The sequence below is a fragment of the Hoplias malabaricus genome, chromosome 18 (assembly GCF_029633855.1).
Source record: "Hoplias malabaricus isolate fHopMal1 chromosome 18, fHopMal1.hap1, whole genome shotgun sequence".
NCBI lineage: Eukaryota > Metazoa > Chordata > Actinopteri > Characiformes > Erythrinidae > Hoplias > Hoplias malabaricus.
Genome location: NC_089817.1, coordinates 25,736,476 through 25,752,866, shown reverse-complemented (window position 1 = coordinate 25,752,866; position 16,391 = coordinate 25,736,476). Strand labels below are relative to the sequence as shown.

Genomic DNA, 16,391 nt, shown 5'->3' with positions numbered 1-16,391 from the left:
CCAAACCAAAGCTGAACTACCAACACTCAATCCAAACCGGTAATATCAACACTCGACAGAAACCATAACTACCAACACTCGACACAAACCGAATCTACCAACACTCAATTCAAACAAAAACTACCAACACTTGACCCAAACCAAAACTACCAACACTCAACCCAACCAGAACCAACACAAAATCAAACAATACTCAAAACTCAGAGCTGTCAAAAAAATCAAACAATACTGGACCAAACAGGTGCCAGAACCGACTCACCTGATTCTCTGTTGTTGGCTGTTTACACCCTCCTGACTTGTTTATGTTTATTGTTATTATTATTATTATTACTCTATGTCACAGTGCATTAAGCGGAGGGAAAAGTCACCTTTAGGCCAGATTATTCATTTAACTGTACGGCTAAAGTGCTGTTTATTGTTTGTTTGTTTTGTGTGGGTTTTAGTCATGGCTGTTAGAGGTTGAGGTTCTCTATAACACTTCTCACAACCCTCTGAATAAACAAGAGACGATGCAAATTACTGTCCATTATTCGTCTCATTAGTGAGGACTCTGATAAGCCCAGGAAAAAAACGATGTCAAACATAAATAAATAATGCTCCTAAATGCTAAATGAAGGGTAGAGACAGAGTGAGTGAGTGAGCGAGCAAGTGAGAGCATGGGTCGCTTAAAATCTAGACGAACAAGTGGAGATAGATGGACGTGAGCAGACAAGTGATGGGGAAGACAGATCAATGCCAATCTCTCTCCTAGTGTCTTTAAAAAAACAGCAGGACTGCTCAGCTTTTAAGTCTTCGAGCCAAGGCTGTTTTGTCAAGATGTGCCGTTTTATAGCTTGTGTTTGCATTAACCCGCTTCTAATTGTCAATCACGTCCGCAAATGGCTGGCAAAGCTTTGATCAGAATATTGCTGTTTTCAGTGGACTGCAGCATTACTGTTCCTGGATGGTTATTTCTTATCACATTTTTACCAATAATTAAACCTAAAAATCTGTTACTATTAATGTATTCATAGCTACATCAAAACAAAGTGAAGATATTCCTAGGAAACACATAAACCTGCAGAATTCACCCATAACTAGTACAAAGTCAAAATGAAACAACTGTCCACAGTTACATGGGTTACGTGTTAATTTTTACAGATGTAACCATTCAGTGTATTAGAAATAGAAATATTGATTTTTTAAAAACGATTAATAATAGCCATTAAAACAAAAATAGAAATGATTGCAAATCAACTGGGAGATGAAAAAACCTTGCACCCACCTGGAATACTATAGAGCAGAACAGTGATTTCCCACAACCAACCCAGTCATCTAGTGGATAAATCCTGACTTACTACAAATGAAATTGAAGCCAAAAATGAATTTGAAAAATGAACAAGACGTGTTCAGTGTCAAAATGTACTACATATACCACAAAGCACAGCAAATGGTTTCAACCAGTCACTTTCAGCCCATTTCCCAAACAGTTTTCAGATATTTTTTCAATCACGTGTTCATCTCTGGGGCGGCACGGTGGCGCAGCAGGTAGTGTCGCAGTCACACAGCTCCAGAGACCTGGAGGTTGTGGGTTTGATTCCCGCTCCGGGTGACTGTCTGTGAGGAGCTGGTGTGTTGTCCGCGTGGGTTTCCTCCGGGTGCTCCGGTTTCCTCCCACAGTCCAAAAACACACGTTGCAGGTGGATTGGCGACTCGAAAGTGTCCGTAGGTGTGAGTGAATGTGTGTGTCTGTGTTGCCCTGTGAAGGACTGGCGCCCCCTCCAGGGTGTATTCCCGCCTTGTGCCCAATAATTCCAGGTAGGCTCTGGACCACCCGTGACCCTAAATTGGATAAGCGGTTACAGATAATGGATGGATGGATGTTCATCTCTACTGTTTTTGTATATTGTCACTGTCCCCAAAAAATATTTGTCTACATTTTTGTGGATTCTTTGGTTACTACATCATATGAACACATGAAAACTTCATGATGAATAGACCAATAGAATTTTTTCCATTGGCTTCCATAAAATGTTACAAAGGTGTTTTCTTTTGTTTGTTTGTTTGTTTGTTTGTTTTTTAATTAACAATTGAACATATTGTCGCTTTTGTGCAGTTCATGCCTTTTGTGTACCAGACCACACAGTTTAAATCCCCATGGTAACATCACCGTTATGATGTGTAATGTATTCCTTTACAAAAACAAATTCAAAATCCTTTCACAGCTTTAACTACAGTGTACACCATCACCTCTGACTCCGAGCTTGTGGTAATTCTGCATTTGGATAAAATATAATGTGTAAAAAATGATTTTGAGTGGGATTTTCCCTTCCAGAAACAAACTCTTCAGCTCTAAACCAACCCAACTGATGATCTCTTAGTGGCATGAATGGAAAGAATGGATTTGTGTTTTGTGGAAGAACACTCTTGGGAAGTCATCTTGCAAGAGCAACCACCTGTAGAACAATTACCTTGAATACCATAGCAGCCACCTAGCAACCACCTGGAATACAATAGCAAGCTAATAGTAAAACCATAGCATCTAGCTGGAATGACATCACAGTCACCTAGCAACCACATGGGATATACTTAAACTTTCAAACTTTTTTTCAAACTTCAAACTTTTTTTTCAGTCATTGTATTCAATAATATTGTTGTGTTGTGATGAGCATTAGTTAACAATGTTAAAGGATAACTATGAGACAAGTACAGCAGAGACCAGGAGTAATTCCAGACCACAAAGGGTTAACTGCAAGAGCAGCTTGGTGGTCTCCTCTTGGGGGTCTTATTAAAGAAGCCTGTTTTGATGTATTATCGATGCTGCTTTCTGTTGCAGATGGGGCTCCGTTCACCTGGTGGGTGGGCCGGTCAGGGGAAGCCCACACGTACTGGGGAGGGGCAGTGCCGGGCAGTCAGCAGTGTGCCTGTGGTCTACAGGAGGACTGTGTGGAACCAGAGCACTTCTGTAACTGTGATGGAGACTTGGACGACTGGTAACAAACGTGCACTGACTTTTCAGAGCGTTGCTTTGTGTGTTTTTTGTCAGTTCTCGAAACATTTGAGAACATGAATGTTATGAGTGTGAAGAACTCTGTATCTATATATTTTCTATTCTATATCAATTAAAGCTTTTCTCTGGAACCAAAAGCAATGGTATGTCACTATAGCTGTAATTGCTAATGTACCTGATTGGCTGGGTATAGTGTCATACCGCCCAGCCATTCTACAACAATTTAAGACCTTTAATCTAGAGAGTCCTTAGAGGCTGTATACCCCTCTGGCACACACTTGGCATTTAGCATGGTGACTATAGGCTTATGGGTGTTTGCTGCAGTGTTTGGCCATGTTTTTCTATGTAGATTACACAAGCTGTGTGATTAAAATTCAACACCTGTGTTCACTGCCTACAAGTGGTGACTGTAAATGTTTGGAGATATATTAAATGTTACGGATGCCAGCAGGTCAACAGAACCTTTGGGAAGTGGGATCTTCTTGTGTTTCCTGAAATGACTGCGGTGCCGTTAGAGCTGTTTTTAACTAGGAGTTTTTAAGCAGTCCATCAGAAGAAGTTTTCCACTCAGAAGCTTACAACAGAGATAAAGATGATATGACTTCAGGGCACTGACCCCATCAGTAAAATGTCACTTTCTTTTTAAAAGCACGCTACATTTCTGCACCGGCATGTCAGTACTTCTCAGCTTTGTTATGTTAGGCTGAAGTCACTTGCATTAATTGCTGGACTGTGCTGTGGTTTTCTTTCGGACAGGACGAATGACTCAGGCGTCATCTCCCATAAGGAGCATTTGCCCATCAGACTCTTAGCAGTGGGTGACATCAGCCGGCCTGGCTCTGAGGCAGCCTACAGAGTGGGTCCCCTACAGTGCAATGGTGACAGTAAGTACTTAGCCTGCCACACTTGGCTTTAACTCTCAGCGTATAAAATCCTCTTATCATTCATTATATTAAAAGAATCCATCTTAGAAACTCTAAGACACACCCATCTATTTTTAAAGACTGAGCATTTGATAGGAAAATTGTACTCATTGAAAAGGTCATTTTTTAGAAATACTTTATATTTATACTCGCTGTTAGAGCTATAACAAAGCATCATGAGACGATACATCTCAGTGCACTAATGTGACAATGTGCATCACAGAGATGAATGTTATCACATTTTGTTTATGTCATTAAATGCAGTCTAAGAATTAATTTTAAAATATTTTAGTTTTAACCTGTAAATCTGTATATTATAAAAGTAGACTGTTCGAGTATAGTTTGTGCCTCCATACACTATCCACTTTATTAAAAACAATTACTTTGTTCTACATTTGCTGGCCAAATATTTGTGGACAGTTTGTTTAAAATTTCATGTACTTCTACTCTGGCTACTGGTTAATACATGTCCAGCCAAATATATCCCCAAGAGCAAGTTTGTGGCCAGAAAGTGGCCTCTACTGAAGGACACTGTCATTGTCACAAGTCTTCAACCTGGAGATGTACCTTCCTACAACTTTGATTTCCAGCTCAAATTGAAGCCTTGCCCACCTCATCCAAGACTGACAACAGTCATTAGCTGAATCAAGGGTGATGGACCAGGGTTGGAACTGAACTCTATAGGAATGTCAATGACCACGAGCAGGGTTGGTGACTATAGAGAGTGACCATCACAAATCATGCATTAACACATGGGCCACTGTCTCAAAAGCAACACACGGCTACAAGGTAAGAGTTTCTGATAAAGTGGCCAGTGAAGGGAGGTTATTACAAGAATCCAGATTACAAATGCTTAGTAGTGGTCTTAATGGAGGCACACCCAAAGTTTAATCATAAGTGTGTGAAATACAGTTTTACTGCTAGTTTTCAACACTGAATCACTGATGAATCAGCTCTTGGGTCAACACAGAATCACTACTGAATCAGCTAATGGGTCAACATTGAATCACTGTTGAATCAGCTCATGGGTGAACACATAAATCACTAATGAATCAACTCATGGGTCAACACTGAATCACTGTTGAATCAGCCCATGGGCCAACATTGAATCACTGTTGAATCAGCTCATGGTGCAACACGGAATCACTGTTAATCCGCCCATGGGTCAACACTAAATCACTGTTGAATCCGTTCATGGGTCAACACAGAATCACTACTGAATCAGCTAATGGGTCAACATTGAATCACTGATTCAACAGAATCAGCTCATGGGTCAACACATGAATCACTAATGAATCAGCTCATGGGTCAACACTGAATCACTGTTGAATCAGCTCATGGGTCAACACTGAATCACTGTTGAATCAGCTCATGGGTGAACACTGAATCATTGTTGAATCAGCTCATGGGTCAACACGGAATCACTGTTAATCAGCCCATGGGTCAACACTGAATTGCTGTTGAATCCATTCATGGGTGAACACGGAATCACTGTTAATCAGCTCATGGGTCAACACGGAATCATTGTTGAATCAGCTCATGGGTGAACACTGAATCACTGTTGAATCAGCTAATGGGTCAACATTGAATCACTGTTGAATCAGCTCAGGGGTCAACACATGAATCACGAATGAATCAACTTATGGGGCAACACTGAATCATTGTTGACTCAGCTCATGGGTCAACACTGAATCACTGCTGAATCAGCTCATGGGTCAACACTGAATCAATGTTGAATTATGTTGATAAACAGGTGCCAGCTCTCATTAATCTGAAGCAACTTACCAAAATAGGCTGATGTATTTAGAGTCGTATTCATTATTAATGTTTTGTGATGTTCCTTGCCTGAGCTGGGAATCAAAACCCAGTCTGCCATTTAGCGGGCACCAGAATTATCCACAACACCAGCCCCTAATGATGACTGATGGTTTGTATATTCACAATTATTTTATACTGTCATTGCATAACTTCTGTCTCCCTTCAGATGACTTTTGGAATGCAGCCTACTTCAGTAAAGAAACATCCTACCTCCACTTCCCCACATTCCACGGCGAGCTGAGCGCTGATATCTCATTCCTCTTTAAGACCACTTCCTCATCCGGTGTCTTTCTGGAAAACCTGGGAATAAAAGACTTCATTAGGATCGAACTGAACTGTGAGTAAACCCCTCAAGAGAGGGCAACACCTGTGTTTTAATTCTACTAGTAAACAGCAGCAATGTTTATTTCATCTAAGCAGTGGGCACTACGATTTTATTTGGAAGAAATTGGCAATATTAGAAATGCAGATTTGCAACAGTGGTGTGGTATAAACACATTCAAATGCTTAAAGTTGCATCTTAAAACCAAAAACATTGTCTGCATCAATCTACTGTAATCAAATCACTTCTATGATGTTATTTGCAGTAACAAACCGGCCCTTGTGTCCAGTTGCTTAAAGGCGTAGTTCACAATTTTAATCAAAAAACACTTTTTATATAATTCTGAGGCTGTTTTCTCAACATTCGCTGCTCTCCAGTCTGTTTGCATGCTTGAAATTGGTCTTATGTGTTTACAAAGCCCTGAAAATTAAAAAAGAAAAAAAAAAAGTGTCTCGGTTCAATATGCTAGGCTTTTTCTCTTAACAAATAACAAATAAAGAAATCAGAGAACAGCATTCCGCTAGTCGTAGAGTGGTTCTCAAAGTAGTCCTCAGGTGCCTCCAGACAGTCCACAGTTTTTATGAAAAAAAGTCTCTATGCATTATGTGTTGGAGCAAAATGTGGGCTGTGTGGGGGTCCCTTTGGAAACCGGTGACTTTATCAACTGGGCACTGCAGACAATATCAGAGCTGTAATCTGGTTATTACTACCTTGTTACTGGTGATTTTACATAACTTAGAATGTTCATTTTCTTTTATACAACAGTCAGCAAAAGCCTCAAACATTGGCAGATCTGTGCTTTTAATTCTGGCAATTACTTCTAGCAAAAACAAGCTGTGCCAACTCTTCAGATAAAGCTGCTAAGGGTAAAGAAAACATTGCTGCTGTTTACCGTTCAGCTGTTTAATGAACGGTGGCTTTATACCACGCCCCCTTTCCACACCCCACTCTGAGTGTTCTATTCTGTTGGCAGTTCCTTTATATGGGGATTATACAAGCTGTTCACATGCAGTTTACAGCCTGTGTCCACACATTCACATATGATTCAGTGAAAAAGCCTCGAAAACACTCTTGTACATGTGATGTGTGAGTGGGAATGCCTTCTCCATCATTGAAAGTTTCAATATCAGTCAAAGCCTATTTCTGGACCCAGTTGTTCAAGCCTGGAACCATCTAGGAACCTGTTTTTTGGTAAATGCTTTTCAACCGTCATCTTGCAAGAAAAAAAAAGATGGACTTTCAGTTGCATCACATGATGATGAACTACAGTGGAACAACAAACTGTGTGAAATCTTGAGCGAAAGTAGGGCACTGGCAAAAAGACAAAAAAAAGTATGCGTTTGTTTGTATGCCTGTTTGTCTGCACTCTCCCATATGTTTGTTTTTTCTTATTTGCCACCCCTATTTACAAAATGCAGCGTGGCTCTTGAAGAGAGAGAGAGAGAGACGAAAAATAATCTCGAGAAGCCAGCACCTAAATATACAGACCTCCGCCTCTCAAGGGAAATTGCAGTATATCCAGCTGCTGATACGGACTGTGGGCTGGAGGTTTGCTTCTGTTTTGATATGAGACCCACTTGAGTGTAAATAATCATCTACAGCTCTTTTGTTGTTCAATCGTGGTCTCTCGGCGCTGCCTCCACGACTGTAAAAATCCACGACTGCTGGGATTCTGTAGCATTAGAGAGCATAGAAAAGATCTATTAAATTCCTCACACATAACGGGTTCACGTGATGGATGAGCGGAGAGCAGGAGGGGACTCAAACAGGGGCCCGGACGCTTGTTCTTCTATAATGACAAATCCTTTAACCGAGAGAGCTCAATTAACCTCTCATTATGTTCTGACTGAGGCAGCAGTCTGGGGAGAGGGGCCGTGTAAGACGCTAACCCTCGGAAAAGGTCCACTTTCAAAAGGTGAATGCTGCGTAATAAATTCACCATTTACACTCCACCACTCTGTAAACGTCCCAGCTCTAAATGCTCCTGTAAAGGTGTCACAGAGACGGATGTCATTTGAATACATCCACATACACACACTCTCTGTCAAAAGGTTTGGACTCATCTGGTATCGCCTATAAAACTACAAAACTGTCCATTCTGTTAGCTCCACTGACCATACAGGAGCACTTTGTAGTTCTACAATCTCAGACTGTAGTTCACTTCCTTATCCCCATTTCACCCTGTTCTTCAATAGTCAGGACCCCCACAGGACCCCCACAGAGCAGGTAGGATTTGGTGGTGGATTGTTCTCAGTGCTGCAATGGCACTGACGTGGTTGTGGTGTGTTTTTATGTGTTGGGCTGGTACGAGTTGATCAGACACAGCAGTGCTGCTCAAGGTTTTAAACACTCTGTCCACTCCGTTAGACACACCCACCTCGTTGGTCCTCCTTGTAGATGTAAATTCAGAGACAGAAGCTCATCGGTTGCGGCACCGTTTGTGTTAGTCGTCCTCTAGTCCTTCATCATTGGACAGAGGACACTGTCGGCTTGATATTTTTCAGTCCAGCAGTGACACTGAGGGCTGTAAAAACCCAGTGATTGTTCAGTGTATTAGTGTTGATTTGTAGATTTAAATTTTCTCTTCAACACTTAATCAGTAGTATGTACGCTTACCATTGTTTGTTAACCTTTTTATTATTTATCATTATTTATTATATGTAGTTATTATTAATCATCACTATGTTACAAATCCTCTTTCTGGAAAAGTCTGGATTTGTTGTAAAATGCAATAGAAATATCTGTGACTCAGTACCTCACTTGAACATTTACTGATCTGACAAATGAATAAACAATAGATTTTCAGTGTTTTACTGAAAATTTTTGGTTAAATTTCCCACACTTCCCAAAATGGCACGGCAAAATAAGAGTCTGTAGGTTATTCAAGTAAAAAAGATCTAAAATATTACACTTCAAGTAAGTGAATATTAAAGATACAAAAAGAGTCTTACACAAATGATTCTGTCTTCACAAGCAAAGATATGTTATGGCTCACCATTTTGTATCAAATGTTGTGAGAGACTTGTCAAACAGTTTTAAAAGAACATTTCTCAAAGAAAGGTTGCAGAGAATTTAGGTCGTTCACCATCTGCTTTTCATAACGTTTTTAAAAGATTTTGAAATCCGAAGAAATCTCAGTCTGTGGAGGTCAAGGACAGACACCACTGTTGAATGTGCATGGCTTTCAAGCCCTCAGACAGCACTGCATGAGAAACGGTCAGACTATTTTGCTAAATTTATCCAGCTAGGCTGAGGAGTACTTTGAAAATTGTTGTCACTCAAAAGAGTCCAGACTCATCTGGTCCTAAAGATGGTAGAAGTGTGTCCTGCGGTCCGATGAGTCCACATTTCAGCTTGTTTTTGAGAAAATGGAAGTCAAGATTGCTGTGTCAAAGACAAAACTGGGGCAGAAGACGCATTTCAAAGAACCTGTCGACATGGCATATTTATCTTTTTAGTCAATAGAATAAAAGCCCATGTTTAGATTATGAAATAATTGACAATAACATTTTTATATATCACATCAACAAAGCAAAAATGACATGTTAACAAATAACCATGTTATATTTATATGCAATAACAGCATAGGCCTGTTATTATAGCTAGCTTACTTTCTTATTTATTTGTTTGTTTGTGGGTGATAAATCGCACAGAAATAATAGCAATGCAAAATATTATTGCCATTTTAAGGCCATTTTATGTCACTGATATAATGATAATATAATACATAATGCAAATGCTATTGCACCACTTTAATGAGCAATGAATATTTTAGCAAAAACATAATAATTAAGAATATTCAGACATTGGAATTGGAATATAAAGTACGTTTAAATAAAACATAAGAAAACCATAACAAACAAACGAAATCAACTGTTTTCGGTTGCTCCAGAACAGAGAGACGAGAGAACAGAACAGAACAGACGAAGCAGTTAAAATATTGGTGACGTATATATTCTTCGCAAAACTGAGGTCAGCAAAAGTTATTGCGGTTTCGTCCAAATACTGTACAATAAGTCAATACTGTAATATATTAGTGATTAAGTTTATAAACTAAAATATGTGGCTGAATCCAAACAGCTTGTGTAAAGATTTCTCAGAAGAGTTCTGTTAGAGTTAGTGAAGTTTTCGTTGAGCTAATACTTGCAGAACGCTCACACTGTGTTCTTCCACACTACATGGCCAAAGGTTTTAGACGAATACTTGCCCAGCTTTTGGTTTGTCAGCCTTCTTCAAAGACGGCCAGAAGAGTATTAAAAAAAGCTAAAAGCCTCTTTCGGTGTCTCATGTTGAGCCGTTTACCCCGAGTGCAGATCAGTAGGTAGGGCTCCTTAAAGCACACTACAAACAGAAGGAAATGATCTGTCCTGTTCAGTGAGTATAAGATGAAGAGCAGCACTGTAGCTTTCGTTACTTAACCCTTTAAAGCAAATTTATCAGATATGATACATGATTTTTGGAGGTGGCTCTTTCATCATCTAATGAAGAGAAAAACCAAACAAACTTTTATCCTTTTGGGGCAGTGTTCTGAGTTCTCTACTGAACTGTGAATGAAGTGGAAGTATTTCCATGTATTTACCAAACGATTACAAAATTGTTGCTGTCTTCATGAAAACACAGGAGAAAATCTAAAGACTGCTTTTTTGGCCAAACTTAAGCAGTTCCTGGTATGATTTGTGTGATGTTACTAGTACTAAAACTAAGCATTTTGGTTCCATTTCATAGCTGTAGTGTATTCTACCTGTTACATGCTCATTAATTATAATAAATATTCAGAAAATTTAATCTGTTCTTTACAGCAGCAAAACGCATTTAGACAATTTTACAAAGTATTGTTATGAAACAAAAATGTATTTTTATCTTCCCAAAAGCCTTTTCAATGTCATCGGTTGATGACATTGATTCAGAGGAAGAAGGTGATGATACAGAGGAGTGTGGAAGGTCTGTGGAATGACCTCATACCTCAAGCCAAGGTTCAGACAGTAACAGAAACAACTGTAATTTCTCTAAATGTGGAAACACGGCTGTGCAGATGAACAAAAAAGAGCTTTTGTGGTTTTGGTGTTTTTATCTCCACCAGTGTATGAAATGTAAAAAGGTCAGAGAGAAGAACAGAGTACTAATAGATCAAGGACCTCTGGAGCAGTGTTTCTCATCAGTATTTTCCTGAAGAACAGAGACAATCATTTGATATTCATTCAAAATTAAGAAAAAATTGTAAAGAAGTCTGAAAAATGGTTTTAACTGATGCAGTGAACTACATGACAGACCAATTAAAGAAAAAATATATTGTTAAATGCCTAAATATGATGCATTCAGACATTATATGATCCAAAAATGTATAAAGTAACAAGATTTAGAGTTTTAGTTCAAGGACCACATAATGTGTGATTTTCAAAAAAATCTGTTTTATTGTTTTATTATTTCATGTGTCAGGCTTTAAAGGGTTAACAGGTTTCCTTTATTCCAGCTGCTTATTTATGTGTCTTAACCGTGTACACTGGAATATGTAAATGTAATGAAACGCAGTATCGTGACACATCTAATGATCAGTTCAGAGTGCAGTAGCATTACGTAGCAATTTTCAGATTCCAACTTTTTATTTACCACAATTCAAGGATACAGTGATATTCAAGAGAAAAATGAGTGACCACCAGATACAACAGAGGCAGTTCTCGAAAGCCCCATCCTGCTAAGACAGACTACAGAAGCTTGTCTGGTTCATCTGCATGAAACCAAACGTACCTTCCGTATCAACAAAAACCTTTAGGTGTCCCCAGACTTTTGAGGGCCGGTCTATTTCTCGCTCTTCCTCAATCTGCTGCAGTGCCACATTGGGCCCGGAGTGCCAGCCCCAGTTCGGCTTGCTGCGTGCTATGAATAATAAGGAGGTCATAACACACCATCAGCATTTTTGCCGAGCTGTTCTCGCCATCAGAGAGCTGGCGGATGACAGAAGGTGGCCCTTCTCTTCGTTAAGGCGCATTAAAAAATGAGAGCGACGTACAGATGGACCGTCAGCCTGAGCCTGAACCGGGGAAGGGTTCTCTAAAGTATGCAGAGAATGAGCAGAATTGCTGCTTCGGAAATGTGCAGAGGGAGTATTATGAATTATTGAGTATGTGCATCTACTGTGGCTTTAAATATACACTCACCACTCTCTTTATCAGAAACACCTACTAGTGCTTCCACTCTCTGACCACTTCACACTCGCTGACTACAGAGTCCAGAGACTTTTATTTCACTTTGACTTAGTACTAGTTATTACATTTCAGGCGATATTTCTGATGAGATTAGATGTAAATACATTCTTTCTATACATTCCTGTTCAGAGTGGGCCATTTCAGTGCCTGTTCCTTTAAATGACAATGAACCACTGCTCATCCCAGCCTCAGGCACACAGCACTGGGAAGCCATTTTTTGTTGTTCTATTTCTTTTTTTTTTTTATCATGGTTTATTTTTTAAAGCTGAATTGCTATTTTTCCTCATTCATTGTGTTTGTTTTGCTCCATTTAACCTTGTCTTTGCTCTTTCACATAAACAGAGGTCCATTTGTATCTACTTACAGGGAAGGTGGTGGATTTATTTATAAAATACCAAGTGGTTTTATAGAAGGAGGTTTCATAGACTGTAGTTTGAAGGTACAGACATCAGTTGTGGACATTCTTGGTAGTTTTTCTGTGGCTTTAATTTTGTTAATATCGATATCATAATTATTGCATTCAGCAAAACTAAGAAATATACCGTGATCCGTGATATAAATCGTGGCCATATTGTCTACTCTTGAGATCTGGAGCAGAGCAAAATCTTGTTTTTTGTGACTTACGCAGGCCACCGGGAGGTCTTTGTATACACCCTTTCACTCAACAGTATGGGTCTGAAAGGACGTAGATCTGTCAGGAAGAAACGCTTCTGCAGCGACAGGCCACTCCAGCATCACTGAATGTGTTTGGGAAGAAGTTTATATGTGCAATAAACTTCTTCCTTCATTCCTTCCTTCCTTCATTAATGGCCGGTTTCTGACCACAGCTGGAAATCTTGTATTCAATCAATCGTCAGCTTGTTTAATGATGTTGCCCCGCAGGCTGCCATAGATACAAGTTTACCATTCACAGAGCAGTAACCAGTTCAGTTCTGGAGCAGTGTGTGGACTTATGTCACTGCGGTTGTTGACATTAGTGTCTGTGTTTATCTCAGGGACGTGAAGGGCCTTAATTCAGTTTGGAACCAAGCTGAAGGTGGTCGGATGTAAACACTCAGCTGGACTTAATTCCATTGAAGGAAACTCAGTCTTCAGACAAAAAAGCAAAAAAAAAATGAGTGTCAAGATTCTTTCATCTGCTACTGTACACCTCCTGCATCAGGGTGTTGTCAACTGGAGGCAGATTAAAAAACACACGCAGAGATTAAAGACAAACAGCTCTCTGTTCACCACCAAACCACTGCTAAATGTTCTCCCCAGCGTTATTTTCCAAGCCGCTCCACCATTTCCGCCTCTCGGGACGTGCAATAATAAATAAATTAAATGATTCTGTTTTCTCTTCTGGATCTCTCATTTCTTTGATAATCACGCCTCATTAGTGCCACAAAACAAATCGACCTGCCCAGCCTTCTGAAAGTTTAAAAACACACTAGAATACATTAGTTTTCCTGCACTGAAGAAAAGCATATGTAAAGAAGGGTTTATTTTCTAAAGTAAGAAGTCGACTAATTGGTCGCTGTTTTCAGCGTCAGTTTTTTCTTTATACATATCTATATACCTCCTGCTCCCAAATCTTAGTTTGTCAGCTGATGCAAAGCTTTTAATCATACATGAAGATTAATTAAACTACGCCACTGAGGCCTTTTATTCTGACATGATGTTAAGAAATGCTGTGTCCCAAACAGAAGGCAGCAATCTCTGTGATTGAGTTGTGGTTGTGTTCTCCCTGTGTCTGCAGGGGTTTCCTCTGGGGGCTCCTTTTTCTTCCCACTGTCCAGAAACAAATGCTGGTGGGTGGATTGGATGTGTGAAATTGTCTCCCGGCGTGTGTGTGTGTGGCTGGATGAGTGTGAGTTGCCCTGTGATGAACTGGCTGCCCTTCCAGGGTGTGTTCCTGCCTTGGGCGGAAACTGATCAGGATGAAGTGGTTACAGAAGATGAATGAATGAATGATAATTAAATTTATACAGCACCTTTACATTTTTTGGAACATTATGACCTTATTTACCACAAATTTCTACAAGACTCCAAGTGAAAACAGGAGCTCATACATGTTTCTGTTCATACATATTCTATGTATCAATATATATATATTGCAATATAAATTGTTTCAGTAACGATACCTTTTTGACACACTTTCGCCATTTCAATATACATGATTTACATCTGTTACTGACTGACGCTCATTACAGGGTGCTGCCTTCAGTTCAGAGCACTGCATTTTGAATTTAGTTAAAAAATATTAATATTGACAAAGCCAATAGGTTTGTGTTTGATGGTGATGTTTCTTGTTTGTTCTTGGATGTTTTTCAGTGAATTTTATACTTTTTATATCGATATCAGAATTATATTGTATCAACCAAAACAAAGAAATATATCATGATATAAATTATGGCCATATCGTCCAGCCCTAGATTCCACTATCGTCAGCCTTTCAATTCATGAACCATTATGAAATAATCTTGAGTAGATTCTTGCTGAATTGAAAATACAAAAAAAATGATAACATCTTAAAAGTACATTTTGAAACATTTTTTTTGTCATTGACCCATAAATGTAAACGAACGTACAGTTAATGTTCAGTAGTCAGTCAGTTTGGGCAGTACATATTTCTACACATGGATGTTTGCTCCTAGCAACTGGATGTCCTTGTTTTTCAGAAATCAGGCTTTTTGGTCAACTGCGGTCAGCTCTAATTTATAACACACTGTACAGTTGTGGAACACAGCAGGATTTTTGTAGGTCACCTTTTCAAACTCCTCCCTTTGTTTTCTAGCTCCGACAGAGGTGGTCTTTTCATTTGATGTGGGGAACGGACCCTTAGAGGTTCAAGTGGTGACCCCTGAGCCTCTGAATGACGATCGCTGGCATCGTGTAAAGGCAGAGCGCAACATTAAAGAAGCCTCACTCCGCGTGGACAACTTCCCTGGAGCCATCCAGAAAGCCCCAACTGACGGACACATCCACCTACAGCTCAACAGCCAGCTGTTTGTTGGTAAGAGGGACAGATCTCAGAGATTTTTCATTGGAAAGGTGTGTCAAAAGTACTATATTCTTATGTAGAAGTAGAAGTATTACAAATTCTCAACCCACCTCTGTATTGTTACATTGACACAAAGTAATCTGCACACAGTACATGAGACTACCAACCCATCTGAGTTATTAACACACACTAAAACTGACCGAGGTGAACTAGCAGCCCACTTGGGTCCAAGATCAACATGGAGACATTTTAAGGCGTGTGATTTCACAGTTATTCATACGTTTATGAATTTTTCATTTATTCTTGTCACTGACAGCACCAACAATCTTTGTAGTTGTACAGTCAAGCAGCATTTCTTTGGCAGAACAAGTGACAGTTTCATAAATATTTTGTCACTCCTTCAGTGGGATTTAGCATGGAAGTCCATTCCAACCACATAGAGGAGGAAAATAAATAAACATAGTATCTGAAAATCCAAAGACATACAGTGCTCTGCAAAGTCAAAAGTCTTAGTCACTTAAGTTTATTATTATTATTATTATTATTATTATTATTATTATTATTGTGTTTATTTAAAATCATTTATCCTCTCAATAATCTTGGTGCTTGTGTAAATACATACATAATTACAATCAATACATTGTAATTATGTACTGCTCCCATCTGGGGTCACCACAGCGCACCAACCGTGATCCACACACGGATCTGGCACAGATTTTACGCCGGATGAATTTTGACACGGACATATATTTTCTCAAAGTTATACCGACATTTTCTTCATTTATTAGGATGAAAATCCAATGAAATTTAATTGAATTTGAAGAGAATAGGTCATTCAAAACAGCAGCCAGAACACTTGAAAATCAGAACAGGCAAGTCCTCAGAAGCAGAAGTAGAAGTAGGTTAAGGCCAGGCCAGTATTCGCATAAAAGACCTCCAAGATAAAGCTTAGATGTTGCAAGGTTGTAAGGTCATAAAGGTCCCTGGGCATTTCTTTGAAAAGAGAAGGGGGTGTTACCATGATGTCCTGGCTGGATCTGCCACTGTGGACACTTCTTACCTCTCCATCATCCTCATATTCAAAAAACCAGCTCTAGTCTCCTCACCACCTAAGAGCTGATGTGTGATGAGCAAACTGCTGTGGATTGGCTGT

At 39.4% G+C, this 16,391-nt stretch overlaps 1 protein-coding gene across 1 annotated transcript in view; it reads left to right on the top strand.

Moving 5' to 3' along the window:
• The window catches only part of cntnap3 (contactin associated protein family member 3), a 192,631-nt gene that overhangs the window by 147,910 nt on the left and 28,330 nt on the right, over window positions 1-16,391 (top strand). Inside the window, exons 14-17 of the mRNA XM_066650672.1 lie at window positions 2,816-2,972; window positions 3,746-3,873; window positions 5,897-6,067; window positions 15,032-15,250. Coding sequence (XP_066506769.1) covers window positions 2,816-2,972; window positions 3,746-3,873; window positions 5,897-6,067; window positions 15,032-15,250 — 675 coding nt within the window. The remainder of the gene's footprint in view (window positions 1-2,815; window positions 2,973-3,745; window positions 3,874-5,896; window positions 6,068-15,031; window positions 15,251-16,391) is intronic.